Below are 18,888 nucleotides of genomic sequence, written 5' to 3' on the forward strand. Positions count from 1 at the left end.
TACAGAAAAGTTGCAAGAATAGTTACAGACAATTCCCAGTTACTCTTACCAGTTACTAACATTTTATCACATTTGCTTTATCACTGCCTCTTTATGTTACATACGCATGTAGTTTTTTCTGACCCATTTGAAAGATAGACACCGTGCTCCTTTGCCACCTAAATACTTACGTGCCTGTCTTATAAGAAGAAGGACATTCTCTTACATAACCACAGTACAATAAAGAAAATCAGTTAACTTAACGTCAATACTATACAAGTATCTGAGCTGTGTACCTTATGTACATTTCCCAAGTTATACCAGTTCATATTTCACTGTAGTGCCTTTTATAGCAAAAAAGAAAAATAACTTACTGGTCTAGGATCCAATCCAGATCACACATTGCATTTGGTCACGTCTTTAATCTCCTTTAATCTGGAAGAGTTTCAGTCTCTATGTCTTTCACGACCTTGCCATTTTTAGGAGTGCAGGCCAATTATTTTATATAACATCTTTCAATATGGGTTTGTCTCACATTTCCTCATAATTAGGTTGGGGTTACTATTTTCGGTAGGAATACCACACAAATGATGGTACGTGTTATCAGAAGGCACTTGATGTCAATTTTCTCCAAAATCACCTTTTAGAAATACAGATCTAATCTCGTCTTTCACCTGTTTAAGACCTTTCAGTGGTTTTTCCATTGCTTTTAAATTTATTTATTTATTATTTTTGGCTGCGTTGGGTCTTCGTTGCTGTGTGCGGGCTTTCTCTAGTTGCGGCGAGCAGGGGCTACTCTTCTTTGCGGTGCGCGGGCTTCTCATTGCGGTGGCTTCTCTTGTTGCAGAGCATGGGCTCTAGGCGGGCGGGCTTCAGTAGTTGTGGCACACAGGCTTAGTTGCTCCGCGGCATATGGGATCTTCCCAGACCAGGGCTCAAACCCGTGTTCCCTGCATTGGCAGGCAGATTCTTAACCACTGTGCCACCAGGGAAGTCCCTTCCATTGCTGTTAGGATAAATACCAAGTCAGTCTTGGTACATTAGGCTTTATGCCTCTCTTCTAGTATCTTGCTCTTTTCTTTTCTTTCAGTTTCAAAGAAGTCTTATCTCCTGCCTGGGAGCAGTCACACAGATTGTTCCTTCAGCCAGGAAGGCTCTTCACCGCTCCCTGAACCCACCTTCCCTTAGCCTATTTAGCAGGAGCTCCTCTCTCAGATCATTTGTGACTCCAGTTTCTATATGGGAAGGACAGAGAGAAGGCATTTTAGTTGGTTGAGGGGGAGGGTATATATAGGACCCTCCTTGAAATTTCATTTGGATAACCTTTTTTTTTTTTAAGATATCCATGCCAAAGCCTGGTGAGAATGGTTGGAGGAAAGCCCTGGGCCTTGTAGCTGTCTTCTTTCTTTATTCCCTCCAGACCTTGCCCCTTGACACAGTTTCCCCTTGACTCTGCTACCATCCAGATGTCAGCTCATTCTTCAGAGACTCAAGAAGAACTGCTGCCTTGATGCTGCCTAGACGAGTCCCTTGTTAGGAGACTTTGTGGTGCCTTGTGCGCTGTGTGCTGCCTCATCATTCATAACAGCTTGTTCTCTGTGTGATTACTTGATCTGTCTGTCTTCCCTAACCCCTCAGGAGGACAGGCGCGTTTTGCTCATGGTCGTATCACCAGCAGCTGAGTGCTCGACACATAAATCAAGATTCATTAATGAATGAGTGAAGATGAATACCTTATCCTCCTTCAGTACTTCACCAAATGATGAGGTTGTTTCCTGTCCCTCTTTCTGGAAAATCGCCCTCTGTCTTCACCTCGTAACTCCTGTTCCCTCTCAGATTTTGTAATCGTTAGGAACAAAGTAATAAATCTCTTCCTCTTTGGTAGCTTAAAGTTTGCTAACTCTTCATGGTTTAGTCATTAACTTGTTGGTCCCCAGTAACAAAATATTTTCATCTCTGTAGTCAGCATCCATTTGCCATCTGATGACGCATTTGTGTGCCCCTTTATCATTGGCACTGTTGTTATAACATGGTCTTGCTCTCCTCTGAGCATTCAGTACCATCTACTAGCAATTTCTTAAATCCAGAATAACTACAGATACTTCATAGAAGGCTTTGACGTTATAAAAAAATGTTTAGCAAGAGTTAAAACCACAATAACTGAAATTTTTACTAAAAAAAAATTTTTTTTTATAAGCAGTGTACCATTTCTTCTTTTGTTTTTTAATTTTGCTGCACCAGGTCTTAGTTGTGGCATGCGGGATCTTTTTTTTTCAGTTTTAGCATGCAGGCTGTTAGTTGCAGCATGCGGGATCTAGTTCCCTGACCAGGGATCAAACCTGGGCCCCCTACATTGGGAGTGCAGAGTCTTAACCACTGGACCACCAGGGAAGTCCCATAAGCAGTGTACCATTTCTAATCACTTGATGAGGACAAAACTAATTGAATCAGTCATCTGTAATTTGGAGGTTGACTTGTGTGTGTCTGATGGAGAACAGACTGGATGCATGTCCTTTGATCCAGTTCTCTTTGTAAAGGGAAGTGGATATTTACAACTTCTTTTAGAGAGTTAGTGTGCATGAAATGAGAACAGTATTCGGATTGTCTTGTCATTACACTTTTATTAGAATGCTTGGTTTTTTAATCTGATCTGGTAGTAAATAATATTTTTTAAGAAGTAAGAAGTCTATAAGTGAAGGTATATATGTGACTGAAATGAGATGGGAATTAAACAGCTAATGGTAATAGAGTATTTTTCTGGGAAAGCTCCCAGAGTTTTAAAAAAAATTTTTCAGGTATAATTTATGCCAACCAAACTTGATTCTCCTAGTAGTAATTTTCATTCTCAAGAATGAAATCCAAAAATTCTCACTTTTTGATTAATAAAGGGAAAATGTAAACAGAGAATCTAGGCAAGGGGTATGCGGGACATCATTGTACTTACATTCTTACAGCTTTTCTATGAGCTAGTAATTATGTCAAAATTAAAAGTTACCCCTTAAATTCTCACTTTTTTTCTAAAATTAGATGCATGTATATTTTATTCAGGTTTTTAATCTTTCCTAGAAGATTGACAAATATTCACATATCTATGTTTCAATTTGACTTTCGTACCTACCACCTAATTACAAAGTCAGAATTTGATAAACTTATTTTAGAGAGAGGATCCAGTACTATACGTTAACTTGGTTTCTGATTATAGTCTTTTAGTCCCACGCCCATACTTTGCCTTTAATTTTTACTTCACAGACTAATTTTGTGTTGAAGTGCTAAATCCTTCTGCCATCCAACTTGTACTTCTGTGTGCTTTTCTTCATATATGACCTTGATCGTTAAGTTTTTCTTTTTACCAGCATTTTTTTTTCTCCTGAGTTATTTGCATTTTCAACCTCCAGTATTGGTCAACCAATAGCACACAGTTAAATCCTGAGCTTACCAGAGTGAATGATTCCTGATTCAGACTTCTTTAATGTAATGTATATGTGAAATTAACCTCACCTTCTAGAAATTACTCACTTAGGTATGTATTTCATAACGCTTAGGAAAACTAGCTTCATTTTCCAGAATTGGAAACTCAAGCCGCAGGTAACAACTTGACTAATTCATTTATAAGCAATGAATCCAGAAGGTGGACTCAAGCAGAATTCAGGTTTTTATTTGTGGTGAATTCTGGCTGGTAGGCAGCTTAAGTGCTCTTGTCAGACACCTGACCCCTCTGAGTCTGTTTTGTCATCCACAATATAATGGTCCCATTCGGCCTTCCCCTCAGGCTTGTTGTCAAACACAAGCAAGGTGAAGTCGGGGCCAGTGATGGGAAAACTGTACAATGCTCTAGTGTCTCATCATTCTTTTTTCTCTTTATTATTCTGCATAGCATTCTTTTAATTTTCCCAATTTAGCGCAAAACTATTTGGCTTTTTAATGTTCCACTGCCACTAATTCTTAAGCTTGATACCACATGGTTATTTTTCATCTTTTTGATTAGTATTTTGGGTAGGCATTGCTGCCGGTAATTTCAAACTGTTTTTCACTTTATGGAGCCAGTACAGTCACCGTGAAATCACTGAGGATTATAATCTATTTAGGATAATTTAATCTTTTGTTTTGCAGTCCCAGGCTGTCTAATCTTCCTGGCTGGTCCCTAAAGGATGGAAATGCTTTCTTGGACAAGGTAATGATTAGCTGAAGTGTATGTACACCCACTGGAAAGCCATCTTGTCATACCGGAGCCACCCGATAATAATGTGACTGATGGGCTCATTATTTCCCCTGTGTCTTCTCCCTGAAAAATCCCATGTAAAGTCTTCAGTACTTGGTAATTATTGTTTTTAAGAGCCTTTTAAGGAGTCTCAGTGTTCAGGTACAGATCCAGTTTTCTCATGTGTAAAATCTAAGAACTTCTGCTGCAAATACATTTTACCACCACAAAAAGAAAACTATTATTTTTAGAATTGCAATGAGAGTTTCAGTGGTGATGCTTATTAGAGAATTCCATCTAGCTCGTTTCTTCTTTTTTTTTTTTTTAAAAGATTTTCTTTTGATGTGGACCATCCCCAAAGTCTCTATTGAATTTGTTACAATACTGCCTTTTCTTGGTTTTTTGGCCCCGAGGCATGCGGGATCCCAGCTCCCTGACCAGGGACCGAACCGCACCCCGCCCCCCATCAGAAGGTGAAGTCCCAACCACTGGACCACCAGGGAAGTCCCTAGCTCATTTCATTTTGAGGCTGTACTGACTCTCCACCTGTAAGGAGTGAACTTTTTTTTTTTTTTTTAATAACTTTAAAATTCCCCCAGACATTGTGAGTTTTAAACTGCTCTGTCAGGGGTCAAATCAGCTAGGGCTTTGTAAAAAGTCTGAGTCTTATTCTTTGGGTGATAAGAGGCCACCAAGGGTTGCAGCGGGCAGTGTCTTCCTCTGCTCAGACCGCTTTGGCTGCCATGTGGAGAACAGACTGAGGAGCTGACTGTTTAACTGCCGGGCAGTGTGCTCTTGGGGGAGTGGGAGGGAAGCATGTTTTCAGGTAAATATGAACAAAGGGCCTTCCAGACTATGATCTGTGATCCTGGTAGCCTGGAGTGGACACTCCTATAGGTTGTGAGAAAACAACATAGTTCTAGGAATCTAGGATTTGGGGTCTTATTATGACTTTAATCACTAACTAGGCCTAAAGTAAATGACTCAAATTACTTTTTTTTTCCAAGGCTATTAAATTTTTAACATTAGATTATCTTCACAATAATTCCTTCCTCAGATCAGTTTCTGGGCATTTAACGTATACGTGAGAGACCCGAGATACAAAAAATGTTAAAACTATAATCTAGTCAAATTTTCTCCTGAAAAAAATCAGAGGGTAAAGGAAGATTAAAAACTGTCAAGCTTATCCATGCCATTCTTAGGCCTCCAAATCATTCTTCCTCTCCCCAGTTTCAGAATTGAAAGACTGGATAAGTGTAAGGATCCTTAAAATGATTCATCTGAATTGGATAAGGCATTTCCTTCTTGTAATTGGTATTGTTAAATAAAGAGGTGCTCTTTTTACAGAATTAACTCCTGTACCTACACCCCAACCTCAAGTGCAAGCCAAATGCGTGATTTGAAACCAGATTTCCCTCATAGCTAACTGTAAAAATTATGTGACAATCAAGAATCTGTGCACTTGATGAAATTTCAGCCTAACTCTCTGCTGGCTGTAAATCATTGTTCCCTGAGAAAGGCTCAGAAGCATCCCATTACCTGTGCATTGTGAGCAAAATGACTTGCATGTCTATGTGGGAGCATTTCATTAGGAGGGAGTGGTGAATAAAATAGAGTAACATTGTAAGTGCGTGGAATGGCAAATATGCTGCTCCAGGCCAGGAAGGATGAGAGCCTCAGAGGAGGCTCTGTCATGTGAGGTACACATACCCTGGTACATGGCAATATGGCGAAGAAGATTACATAGTCAATTTAAGGCCAGGCAGCGCTTATAAATTTCCCATGATTTGTCTTTAATCATTTTTAACCTCATCCTAGGGGAGCTGGGAGTCTTCTTCCATTAAACATAATTGCTCATTTGTTTTTAGCTGGCAGGTACATTGTAATTAAGGATGGTTTTCAGGGCTTCCCTGGTGGCATAGTGGTTGAGAGTCCGCCTGCCGATGCAGGGGACACGGGTTCGTGCCCCAGTCCGGGAGGATCCCACATGCCGCGGAGCGGCTGGGCCCCTGAGCCATGGCCGCTGAGCCTGCGCGTCCGGAGCCTGTGCTCCGCAACGGGAGAGGCCACAACAGTGAGAGACCCGCGTACTGCAGAGAAAAGGAAAAGGAAGGTTTTCAGTCTCTTTTTGGCTCAGCGCTCTACTGGTTAAATGGTACTCATATAAGGAGAGGAACCAGAGTTTACAGTGGAAGGCAAGGGGAGGAAATATTCTATCAAGGTTCTGATAGGAGACTTGTAAAATTCAAAAGGAAAATAACATACAGTTAATACCTTATTTTCAGGTAAAGATTGAGAGTAAAATCATTCAGACTCCAATATATAAATATAGGTACATATATATGAATATATAGAAATTTATGTTTGGTGACTAATGAAAACACAATGGAACAAAGTTCTAACAGTATTTTTCTCTTTCCAGAAAGAGGAAACTGTCAACCAAAATCTATCTTTTAGTGGTTTCATTATAGAGTCATAGATAGCTTTAACTTTGGAGCAAAAACTCCTGCATAGAGTTCAGTATGAAGTGTCATCAAGGGAAGGCAGCAACTCTGGTGGCCTCCTGGGGGCATTGTAGCAGACTCTGTTGGTGGCCCACTCCTGTCTCTTCAGTGTCCTATGTCATAAATCCAGCTGCCAATACCTGTATGGCTTTGCCTGACAGTTTTTTCCTAAAGCTGCCCCAAATGCACGAGTTGCTATATAAATATCCCAGGTCCCTTGCCCCTGAGTGGAATAACTCCCAGGTATATGTTTGATACTGTTTCTTAGAGTTTCCCCATGGGAGTGACTCCCTGTTGCCCACAGTGGTATGTAGCTCTGTAACATATTCGTTATGGGTCACCTGCTTTCCCTTTATTTATCGCGTGCCCTTCCTCCTGCTGGGTTTTTTGTTGTTTGTTTGTTTGTTTTTAGCACCTCCCTTATAAGCTTTCACACACCCTTTCTCAGGATCTGTTTGTGAAAGAATCCAAAGTAAGACAGGCACATTAAATACTGTAGGTCACGGGCAGAGTGGGAGCTGCACTAAATTCTCTCTCTTTATAAGTGCACTTTTTTCTTTTGAATGGTGGTGGTGGTGGTTTAATCCCTACCCTGTACTCTTCATCTCCCTCCTTATTTACCCCTCAAACCTTGGTAGGAGGAGAAAGGGGCTCTAAATCATTTGTCTATGCCCTGGACTCCTAACCTAATTGCAGAACAAAATCGCTGGAGGTGCCTGTTATAAACACAGGTTCCATGGCCTCATCCTTAGTTTCTCATCCCTTAGATCTTAGGTAGGGCCCAGGAATCTACTTCCATCAGTGTTCCAGATCATTCTGGTATTGCTGGTATGGTCCATCTAACAATTATTTGGAAAGCTTTGGGTCGTGAGTTATGGAAGCAGCATGTGTCCACACATGGCTTCCTTGAAGAGGCATCAAGAAATGTGCATTCAAGTCCTGAGTCAGCCACCAGCCAGCATTTTTTTAATCCTAAATAAAACATTTAGCCTCCCTGAGCTTAAACAATGAACAGTTGGCCTAAATAAGCTTCCAGCTTCCCTCCAACTCCAGCAATCTGTGATATTTCATGGAAAGTTTGATTTGGGGATGAAATTTCTTTGGCGCTGTATCTATTGGATATTACTTCCTAGAATTTTTTCTTTTCATGTCTTTTAGGAGCTAAAGGAGTGCTCAGGTCATGTATTTGTGGATTCTGTGCCCGAATTCTGCCTACCAGAGGTAAGATTAAAGTGAATCTTGTTGTAGAAACAAAGCATATCTTATCATCTCTCAAACTGAAATCAGGAAATAATTTTCAGGGGCTTAGCTTCCTGTTTTCAAATTGAAATGGATCTGTTATTCTAGGCACTTTGTTTTACAGCTAAAATATCATTTAGGAGCTTTTTATATTGTCTGTAAATCACTGAAGTCACTCTCTTCTTCTCATCCCTAGCTTTTTCTATAATCCACATTGACAGTCACACTGGAGCATAGTTTTGAGCAAGGTGAAGAACTATCTCAAGCCTTTTAATTTTGTAATTACAGTCATCCCTCGGTATCTGCGGGGGATTGGTTCCAGGAGCCCCTGTGGATACCAAAATCCACGGATACTCGAGCACTTTATATAAAATGATGGAGTGCAATGAATAGAGGTTTCACAGCCACAGATACAGAAGGCCGACTGGATAATGCCTGTGTCTTAGGTTAGCCATACTTTTTCTAGTCTTGGGTAATTGGGAGTTGCTGTTATCTAGCCAGTATAGTAAACTGTAAAAATTCTTGCTGACTTGAAATGACATATGGAATATTGCTTGAAATTCATGGATTCTGAACTGAGTCATGGATATCTGTCGCTTACATATTATCATCACAGTGAGACTTGTTATAAGTGTTTGAGTCCAGTTTCATTGTTTTAAAGGAAACAAAGATCAGTTTGCATTAGTCTTAAAGGAAACTAATCTCAGCTGACAGGCCTAATCCCCAGAGTGGCCTAGATGGAGTTCTCAGCTCACAGATGAAGTATAGGGAAGCCAGTAGCCAGTCCAGGGTTCCTGAGGAAATCAATAAGAAGCTACCATTCTATTCTTTCCGTGTGCCCAGGGGATGTCAGTGCCTGTCGAAAATACTTTCACATTTCAGTGCCAGAGAAAAAAGAAATTGGGAGTGCTGTGTCCCTTATTTTTGTCCTTTCTTCCTCTCTCTCCTTCCATTTCTACAACTTCCTTTGATATCCTTTAGATAAACTTTTTTTTTTCTCTTTTTGAAGTAGGTGATGTGCCCTTTTAGGACACCAGAGTGAAAGAGAGGAAGAAAAACAAAGAAGGACGTGGTAATTGAAATTGGCAAATAAGGGAGAGTTTGAGGTAAACTAGTAGGAACAAGTGTGAAGGTAGACAGTTATTGAGAATCCTGAGCTCTCCCTAACTGCTAATAAAATCTTTTTCGTGATCTTCATTTGTCATTTAGGAGTTGGTGGGGCAGTTCCCCATCTGTTCAAAGATTCCTAATCGTAGGTGCTACATTTATTGTCAGTTTACTGCCTGTGGCACTGACCGCTGCAGCCTTCAGCTTGTGGCCCTCAGTGGAGGATACCTGGCTTGGAGTTCTGGTGACTTTCTGACTTGCTCCATCAACTACTAAGCTTTGAAATTAAACAGTCACCGTTTCACAGTTCACCCTTGCCAAGCTAAAGCAGCACTGTTATATTTAGGGTTCTAAAGCCATATAGGTTTTTTCAACTAGTGTCATAATTTGTGGTTTATGACAAGTTATTAGTAGTCACTATTTTAAGGGAAACCAGGGCATTGTATGATCAGGAGAAAATATGAGAGTTGTTGAATTAGGAGAGAGGGACTTACTACGCTGTCCAATCTTGGCTGACTTGTGGCTGAGCCAGGCAGAACTGAAGTCCCAGTCCTCATGGAATTTATAATCTAGTGCAGCTACCTTAAATATCTTTGTATTCCCCCAAAGTCTACACTGTAGACTGTGCATAAAGTCTAGGACAGTATAGTAAGCAACCAATAAATTATGATTGTTTTGACCCAATTCATGGTCTGTAGAACCCAAGTGTCTGTATATAAAAGTTTAAAATTAAATAGTCTTTATGGGATTTCACTGAGTGAAAGTATGCAAGTAAACATATAGATGTGAATATATAAACATAGTTTGGGTGTTAAATTTATTTCTCAGGGGAAAATTTTTTATGTAGGCACTCTTGATATATATACAAGCAGAAAATATATATATATATTTTTTTCTCCCCAGCTGTCCTCACCAAATTTCTTATCATTCTAGACTCTATGGGTTGTTTCTTAAATAGTAAAGAGAAATTTCAAATATTCCTACCCAGTTTCTGTATAGGTAGAAGGAAGGTAGGGATGCTTTTGGGTTTTACTGTTGCTTCAACTCTTCTTCCCTTGTTTTCTTCTGGACGTATCACTCTGCTACTATGTCTTAATCTTCTCATTTGTTTAAAAATGCTTCTAGAGAGTTGGTGGGGAATAGGACCAGCAGGATGTCCCATGACCCTTTGTTATGTGAGGATATTGTCTTGGAAGTGCAGTACACAGCATGGAGTTAAGTTATGTCCTTAGACACTTTATTCACACAGATTGCCATTGCCCCGGCGGTGAGCAGCTTCTGACCTCTAATCTCCACACTGTCCTCAGGAGCTGATTATGCCTTGGCGGCTTTATTAAATCAACTTACTTTACACATAAAGTCACCAACCAGAAGATACCCACAGCCAAAATGGCACACTGTCTCTGTTATTTGCAAAGAGGGCACAGACATCTTTGTTACTTCTACTCCGTGGGGGACATAGTAGCTCTGTGACCCATTCTGCTAACTAAAACTCTTTCTTGAGTTACCCCGTGCTGTCCGTACTGTACCATACAGTTTCCACGGGGTAAGTTCCGTGAGGGAGAGCTCAGAGACTAAGATGATGTCTCTGAACCGCTGCATCTCACTTTTCTCCACAGAGGGTGCTGCTTATAACGATGCAGTCCTCCAACAACAGTGCGCCAAGGCCTGTTATGTCCTGGCTACCACAGCGGGGAGGGGACAGAGCTGAGTCACACGGGATTCTTGAGCTCAGAGACATTCAGTTTTGGGGGGACAAAATGATAACTTTGAGCTGCCTGCCTTTGTACAGAATAATAACTGCCACGAGAGGGATATTCATAAAGTGCCTTGACAGTTCAGAGGAAGAAGTGGTTTCTTTCGTCTGGGCAAATAAGGAAGGCTTAGTGGGAGAAGAGAATTGAGCCTTAAAAGGCAGGTAGGACTTAAATTTATGGGAAAAAAGTTCCCTTCTACTAAAAGAGTTTTCATAAAAATTTACCAAACATGGGTAGCATTTTTTTCTCACCTGCCAACCTGTCTTTTCCCTTTTCACATGACCTTAATAATGGAGTGAAGGGTAGAGCGGGGGTTGTGATTAGGGTAGAACACAAGAGTATAACCTCCTCTTATGACTCTGCCACTACGTTTGCGGGGGGCTCTATACCCAACACTAGTGGTCAGAAGTTACTCCAAAAACAGTTGCCTCCCACATTTGACTTCTGAAGAGCTGGTTTCTGTGTGCCTCTCCCTCACGGCTGATACTGTGCTGTCTGCTTCGTGTTACGTGGTTCCCCCTGCCAGGCAGCAGCTGCTGAAGTGTCCTGTTGTCGTTCATCCTCACACGTCTGACTCGCAGAACTCTGTTTTAGTAAAATCAGAGCACCTCTGGCGGACGGGCTGCACTCTCATCAGTAGCCATCCTGTCCTGCCGCGTAATGTCAACATTAGGAAATATCCTAAAAGGAGAGAATAGAAGTGTTGCAGGAAAGGCATCATTATTCTGTAGCACCAAAGCCACTCCTCTGCATTCTGGCAACATCATTTTTCAGTCCCATCACGTTGATCTATATGCCCCGCACAGATATCTATCATTCCCTCCCCTTTCTTTTCAGACCGAGCTAATAGATCTGTCTACGGTAGATGTGATCCTCATCTCTAACTATCACTGCATGATGGCTCTGCCCTACATCACTGAGCACACGGGGTTCACAGGCACGGTCTATGCCACAGAGCCCTCCGTTCAGATCGGCAGGTGAGAGCATTTCTTCTTGTGCCATTAGAGAGTGGCTGGCGAGCTCCTCCCTTCAGTGGTGACTGTTAATAGAGTGTTGTGCGAGGTGGGATTGTTATTTCCCTCTGAGCAGCTGACCCAGAGAACAGGCACGAATAGACAACTCTCCAGATAAAACAAATGTTCTTTGGAGTTGCCTAGAGACTGATGCTGCGAGTAATGGTCGTTAGTCTTTTTTAGAAAAACGGGAACAGGGAGTTTGCAGAGCCAGCTCCTCTGTGCAGATGATACTAATTAGGGGAAGTATCATTCAGTAGGATGCCACCAGGATGCAGTGCAGAGAGTTTCGGGAGAGAAAGGAACACAGCATATTTAAGAAAAGAGGAAGAAATTTTACTACTTTGCTTTCAAAATTTCCCCCCTCTTATGGTTTAGTGCAGACTATAAATGGGGACGGCTTGTAGAAAACAGGGTAATTAGATGGTTACGTTGTCTGTACTGTTGACATAGTGAAACTCGGGACTGTATGGAATAAAAACCTCAGAGCCTTTCTTTAACTCTGAGAATGCTGTGCTGTCTCTTCCCCTGCCCCTCCCAAGCCTCCATGGGACAGATGGTTATTTCAAGTAACCATAGCATCATTTAGTGAGAAGAAAATTACCCCAGAAGAAAAGAATTGTGTTGAAGCAAACAAAGAAGTATGGTATAAGGTAATACTATCAAGACCCGAAATATGGGATCTAAGTGCTTTGGGTTCTAGAATCTGACTGAAGTCCAATACGATGGAATTACCAGAAATGAAACAAAATATGTCCTTGTTTTTGTGTCAAACCATATTACCTGCGGTGTGTACAGAAAAACATAAAGGATCTGAGGAAGAGACATTGTAGGAAAGTAAAGCACTCAAGGTGATTTAACAGTTTTGGTGAGAGGACAAGCTGAAAACATTAGATTCTAGTCTGAAAAAGTTAAAGCCTGAGGATGGACATACCAGACAGTTCTCCAGAAAGCTACAGCCAGAACAATAATGAGCCTGGATCCCGGATCTTAGAATGCTGGAACTGGTACTGCTCCTTCAAGATGAAAGACAATTTAAAAAAAAAAAAACAGATGAAAGACGATGATAGTGTTAGGAATAAGTAAATAAGTGGAAATGAAGTTGTTTGGCATTCAAATGCTAATAAATTTATGGCTTGCCATGTCTGTGTGTTTATTGGGAGAGGATTTAAGTCAATGTGGAACATCTGTGCTGGATTATGTAGGGGATTCAAGATGTTGAAAGTCTATTTCTAGCTTTTTGGTCGTCCCCTAGCCATCCAGGGCCCCATCAGTGCTCTGTTCCCATGTATTCCTCAGAGCATGGGATCATCGATCCAGTTGAGTGAGGCATCTCTTAGATTCCCTGAGTTGTGATTCTGTGGTGATCCAGCTTGTGATCTGCAGAGCCTGTCCTCTGGCAGGTCCTTGAGTTAGAGTTTTAGGATTAGGCCTTCGAGTATTCTTCCATGTGGAATTTTGTTAATTCCTAAAATGTATATGAAGAAAACTTATTTTACCAGTTTAAAATGTCCATTTAATACTGTCATTAAAAAAAATCCTACCCCCACCTCTGCAGGTACTTCATGCTCATTTAACTATTTGTCCTTTTGTGTTTTTAATTACCTAAATAAATAAAGGCAGAGGTCTTAAGAGTGTGAGTTAAACCATAGGCTTATATATTTCATTGTTTAGAGACAAGAAGCACACCAGGCTTATGAATTAAATCATTTACATTCAGAATTTTTAACGTGAAAATTCAACGCAAAGGCTAGGTTTTTGTTCAACTTTATGTAAAATGGTGCCCACGTTTATGTGCAGCAGAGAGAGGAAAGACGACTGGGGAGGGCAGGCAGGCAAGCCCGCTTCTCTTGGCTACAGTGTTAAGAGTGCCATGTTTTCCTGATTCCTTTTTGAGTGTTCATCACTTTCTTTGTTTAAACTCAGGCTTCTCATGGAAGAGTTGGTGAACTTCATTGAACGCGTGCCCAAGGCTCAGTCTGCCTCCTTGTGGAAGAACAAGGATATTCAGCGGTAAGCAGCAGGCCGTCTACCCACCATGGCAGTAGAGCTGGGGGCTTTGCAGAACAGTCTCAAATGTTACCGTATTTTCTGCTCAAACGTTTATACTGTTAGAATTAAGATTCCCCTTTCCCTGTGTTATGGAAGGGTTGTGTTTGATTCAACCGTCGTATTTGACAGGCAACCATACCATATGCAAGGTAGTATGCTAGGTCTGGGAGGTTTTTGTGGGTTTTTTTGCAGTACTCGGGCCTCTCACTGTTGTGGCCTCTTCCGTTGTGGAGCACAGGCTCCGAACGTGCAGGCTCAGCGGGCATGGCTCACGGGCCCAGCCGCTCCGCAGCATGTGGGATCTTCCCGGACCAGGGCACGAACCCGTGTCCCCTGCATCGGCAGGCGGACTCTCAACCACTGCGCCACCAGGGAAGCCCTGGGAGTTTTTAAAAATAAGTAAAACAGTTGGCTGTCTCTATGAGGTGCTGAGGGGTTAATGGGAAATCGGACAATTAAACAGCTAAATTACAGTCTTGGGTGGCATGTGTTATAAGAGATGCCTGGTCACAATGCTGTAGGCACTCAGAAAATGAAGAACTTTCTCTGCTTAGGGAACTGAGGAGGACATTCCTTAGGAGATGACAATTAAGGTGGGTCTCAGAGGAAGGAAAGGACTTTTCCTGATAGAAAGGGTCGTAAAGTGGGGTCCAGGCAGAGCACCGTAGGATATAGTATATTAGGGAACAGTGAGAAGTTCAGGGTGGGTTAGAATTAGCTGAGTAAAGAGGTGAAAGGCGAAACCAGACAGGGACATTGGAGCTAGATAATGAAGCGTCTGCTGTGTCAAGATGGAACTTTTTATTATTGAGAGCGGGAATCCCATCAGGAGAGGTTGACAAGGCGGTGAATGACGTGATCGCATATTTTTTTAGGGGAAGTAACCCTGGAAGCATAAGAGAGGATGGATGGGGGTGCAGAGATGGGGGCGGGAAGCCCAGCGGCAGAGCTGATTCAGAAACCCAGGCGAGAGAACAAAGGCCTGGGCTAAGGCTGTAGATGATGAGCTGAAGTAAGTAGAAATGCAGTAGAGGAGGCGGGAGGCAGCTTGATTCTACTTCCACTCTCATATTTGATCGGCAGCAGAGGACACGAGTCAGCCCTAACATACTGCAGTTGGTCCAGCCCTGCCAACTGCTGCCCTCCCCTCCCGGCACCGCAGCCCCAGCCATCCAGGCCTGGCGTCCAGAGTCTGGAGTAAAAGCCCGTCTGTGGCTTCTTAGGTCACGTGTGTTCCTTACACTCCTACCCAAGTCCGCTCTTCTCCAGCTACCTCGCCACTAGGTTCTCTTTCCCTCTAGGTCCGTGATTTGTTTGCCATCTACTTAACTAAACTTTAGAATGTCTTGGCTTTTGTGACATTCTTTCTACAAGGATATGAATATGTAGCTAGGAGAATATGCTGTGGTTTTTATGCTGTAACTGTCTCAGAGTTTGAGCACGTGAGTCTCCTCCTTTATGCATTCCTTTTTGTACGTGTTATTTATTTTATTTAACTTATGTAGCACTTGTTATGTGCCAGACACTCTTCTCAGAGCTTTATTTAATTCACTTAGTTCTTTAACGTTATCATTTTACAGAAGAGAAAACAGTCACAGAGAGGTTAAGTAAGTTATTCAAGGTCAGCCAACTAGTGGGCAGTAGGATTTGGATTCAAACCCAGGCAGCTGGGCTAGTCTGGTTCCAGAGTCCGTGCCCTTAACGCCTGTGCTGGGCTGCTTCTCAGCCACATACAGGCTTCTCACGGGCATGTGAGCCCCCTCTCATGTGAGGGAAGAAGTAACATAACTGTGCACGTTTTCTCCTGTGTTTTATGGATCTTCTTGTTTCTCTGTTTCCTTGACTGGGGATATGGTGTCTGTCTGGCTTCTCATTAGGAAACGCCTTCTGGACACGCACTTGTCTGAGTCTTCTCTGTACACATGGATGGCTTCCTTGATCTGTCCGCCCACCCACTCGGTACAGGTCCCCTCCTGTCCTCGTTGTGCGTGCTTCTTCTCAGCTCCCTTCCTCCTGCCCACTGCATGCCTCCTTCCCCTTTTCTCCCTCTCCCACGTCCCACGTGCCCACTGGCCCACATTCAACTCACTTCTCTCCATCTCCCTCCTTAGAAACCTGAGGACTTTGTTTTCTTTCCCTGTGGAACACGTACATCTTGGCTTCCCTCACTTCCTCCTTTTAAATTTATACCCTTAAATATTCTGCTACAAATAATTTTGGCACACTAGAAATGATGTTCAAAGGTCACTGTTTCCTGAATCCCAAACCCTGGGCTAAGTCTTAAGGAAGTCCAAGTCCTTATTTTGCCTTTTTTTTCTGTGACCTTGGGCAGAGTCCTTGGCAGTTTTCTTTGCTTCCCATTCTTTGTAAAATACAAGATAACTGGCTCACCAGAAAAAGGACCATCATATATTAGGGAAAAAGGTGAGTTGAACTTGAAGGAGCAGAGGACTAGGGAGGGGGCCAGAAAGTTATTTCCTAAGGTGCTTAGGAAATCGCCCTTTTTAACAAAGGTGCTAGTTGAAATAAAACCTTGAATTTGGGGCTTCCCTGGTGGCGCGGTGGTTGGGAGTCCGCCTGCCGATGCAGGGGACGCGGGTTCGTGCCCCGGTCCGGGAAGATCCCACATGCCGCGGAGCGGCTGGGCCCGTGAGCCATGGCCGCTGAGCCTGCGCGTCCGGAGCCTGTGCTCTGCAGCGGGAGAGGCCACAGCAGTGAGAGGCCCGCGTACCGCAAAAAAAAAAAACCAAAAAACCTTGAATTTGCTGTCTCGCCACCAGGTGGGCAAAAATCAGAAGCTGTTGAGAGCTAACTTGGTAGAGAAGAAGTTGGGCCAGTCTGAGACTGTATTTCATTACTTCATGCATCCTGACCATAGTTCTGATCCTGGTCAAGCATTTTGTTTTGGCTTTTGAGTGTGAGATGAGCCATAGTTACTGACAGACAAAGAGAAGAGTCTAATTATTGGAAAGATTGTGCTGAGGTGTTAGACAAACCAAGAAAGCTGTGTCCTGTTTTTCTCTTGGAGAAACTCAGCATAAATATTAGAAGTGGTAGAAAAATTTGAGGAGCTATTTTTTAATTGACATCAGATAAGAGAATTCTTTTGAAATATTCACCTAGAATTTAATCTTGGGCCAGAATACTAAAAGTGCTGCATTTGAACATTTATGCTGAAGGATTTACACCACTTTAAAAGTTCCCTCCGTCATGAGCTACTTGATATCAAGTGTCCCAAGATACTGTGACATACTGTATTGAGAAGCACTGGGGTTTTTTGTTTTTGTTTGTTTGTTTTTGCTGTCTAGTACAGTGACTAAGTGATGTGGGCTTTGTCTTCTATGTATTTTTTTTTTTTAAATTCCTGCATTCTCCTTGTCCAGTTCCTATAAAATAGGGGTCACAAACTCAGATGCCTCCAGGGGTGAGGAAGGGGTTTATAGGTAATTACAGGAGTGAGGTGGGCTGCCAGGAATTGTGGACCAGTGACCACACCTCTCTAAAAGGGCAGCTGACACACGGCTTCAGCAGACTTTTGGCCGTATGGGAAAGTGAGCGCATCACTGCCAAATCTTCCCTTTTACTTTTTTGTTTTTAAAAGAAGCTCTAGATCTGGATGTTTTAAATGTGATTTTTTTTTTCATCTTTAAAAAATGTTGGCTCTCACATTAAAGTAAAATTCTGTATGATCCAAGCAAAACGCCTCCATGAGTTGGATTTGAGCCCCCAGGTTTTGACTTATACTTAAACCTTTACAGGCAGTCTCTTGGTTAAATGTCAAGAATTAATGCATCTTAGTAGCTTAAGAATAAGACCAACTAAAAAAAAAAATGAATTAAAATCTTTCAGATTCATTGGTTTCTGACAAATTCCTTTAAATCACAGGAAGTTAGTTTGAATTAGCATTTGATTTAGTATTAGTATGTTTACCAAAAAAAAAAAAAACCATTACTCTTGCTTTTTGGCAGCTGCCTCACTGCCTCAGTCGACACTGCTCCCTGAGATTTATTTAGAAGTTAGCCATCCTTCTTCCTCATTTTGACATTGTAGCTTATACTTCTTGAAAAAGAGATTTTTGAAGGGTAGGAAAAGGAGAATGCCTTACAAATTTTCGAGCCTCTGACGTTCCCATACGCACTTCAAAATTTAGGTTTTTAATGGGAAAATTTAAAGCACAATATTCCACTGAAGAAACTTACCCAGTCTCTAGTATTGTTAATATAAGGGCAGCATTTTTTGTATAAGACTAGAAATTTACAATTATAATTAAGAATAAATCACTACAGGGTATTGTCATAATCCTCTGAGAAGCATTAAGGAGTTATGCATTAATATATTCCTGGCTGAAGTGTTATGGCAGTTTTCAGTACTCAGAGCTTAAAATGTGGGTTTATATCTTTTAGAAGACATAAAATTTTTTTAAAAAGCATATTGTACTTGAAGTTCCTCTGCTCTGACACTCCTTGGGTATTTATAGAGGAATTTATCAGGTCTAACTATGTAGTAGGAAGAAAATTAAAGCTATGGGCTTGGAGGTCAAATAGACTGGTGTTTGAGTTCCTTCCAGATCTGCTTCTTAAATGCAGAAGTTTATTTCTTCTAGGTTCTGTTTCCTCGTTTATAAAATAGAAATAATATTAGCAACTTCACAAGGTTGTTGTGAGGACTAAATGAGTAATACAAGTAAAGTCCTTAAAACAGTGCCAGGCACACAGTAGGTGCTCAGTAAACACCAACAACCTTTCTCCCTTTAATGATACACTTGGTTCACATAACCCCCTTTCAGTAACCAGCACACGTCTGCCTTCCACAGCCTTATTTATCTTTCAGTGCTACCTTTCCTGACGAGAGCAAAGTAGTATAGTAGAAGGAAGACTGTTTTCCTAATCCCACTGTTGCCTCTAGTTAGCAGTGTCATTCAGATCCTGGGACTCAGTCTTCTTTTCTGTAAAATAGGAGAATTGAATTAAACTATCTCTAAGTTCGCTTATGTTATAGTTTTTAAAGATGCCCTTAAGCAGGTGCTCAGAGAGTGGCAG

At 41.8% G+C, this 18,888-nt stretch overlaps 1 protein-coding gene across 2 annotated transcripts in view; it reads left to right on the forward strand.

Moving 5' to 3' along the window:
• Positions 1-18,888, forward strand: part of INTS9 (integrator complex subunit 9) — a 111,902-nt gene that overhangs the window by 35,703 nt on the left and 57,311 nt on the right. For both annotated transcript variants that reach the window (XM_033429841.2, XM_004270711.3), the window contains exons 3-6: positions 4,090-4,150; positions 7,840-7,902; positions 11,622-11,761; positions 13,724-13,810. In XM_033429841.2, coding sequence (XP_033285732.1) covers positions 4,090-4,150; positions 7,840-7,902; positions 11,622-11,761; positions 13,724-13,810 — 351 coding nt within the window. The remainder of the gene's footprint in view (positions 1-4,089; positions 4,151-7,839; positions 7,903-11,621; positions 11,762-13,723; positions 13,811-18,888) is intronic.

This window comes from Orcinus orca, chromosome 6 (assembly GCF_937001465.1).
Source record: "Orcinus orca chromosome 6, mOrcOrc1.1, whole genome shotgun sequence".
NCBI classification, from domain to species: domain Eukaryota; kingdom Metazoa; phylum Chordata; class Mammalia; order Artiodactyla; family Delphinidae; genus Orcinus; species Orcinus orca.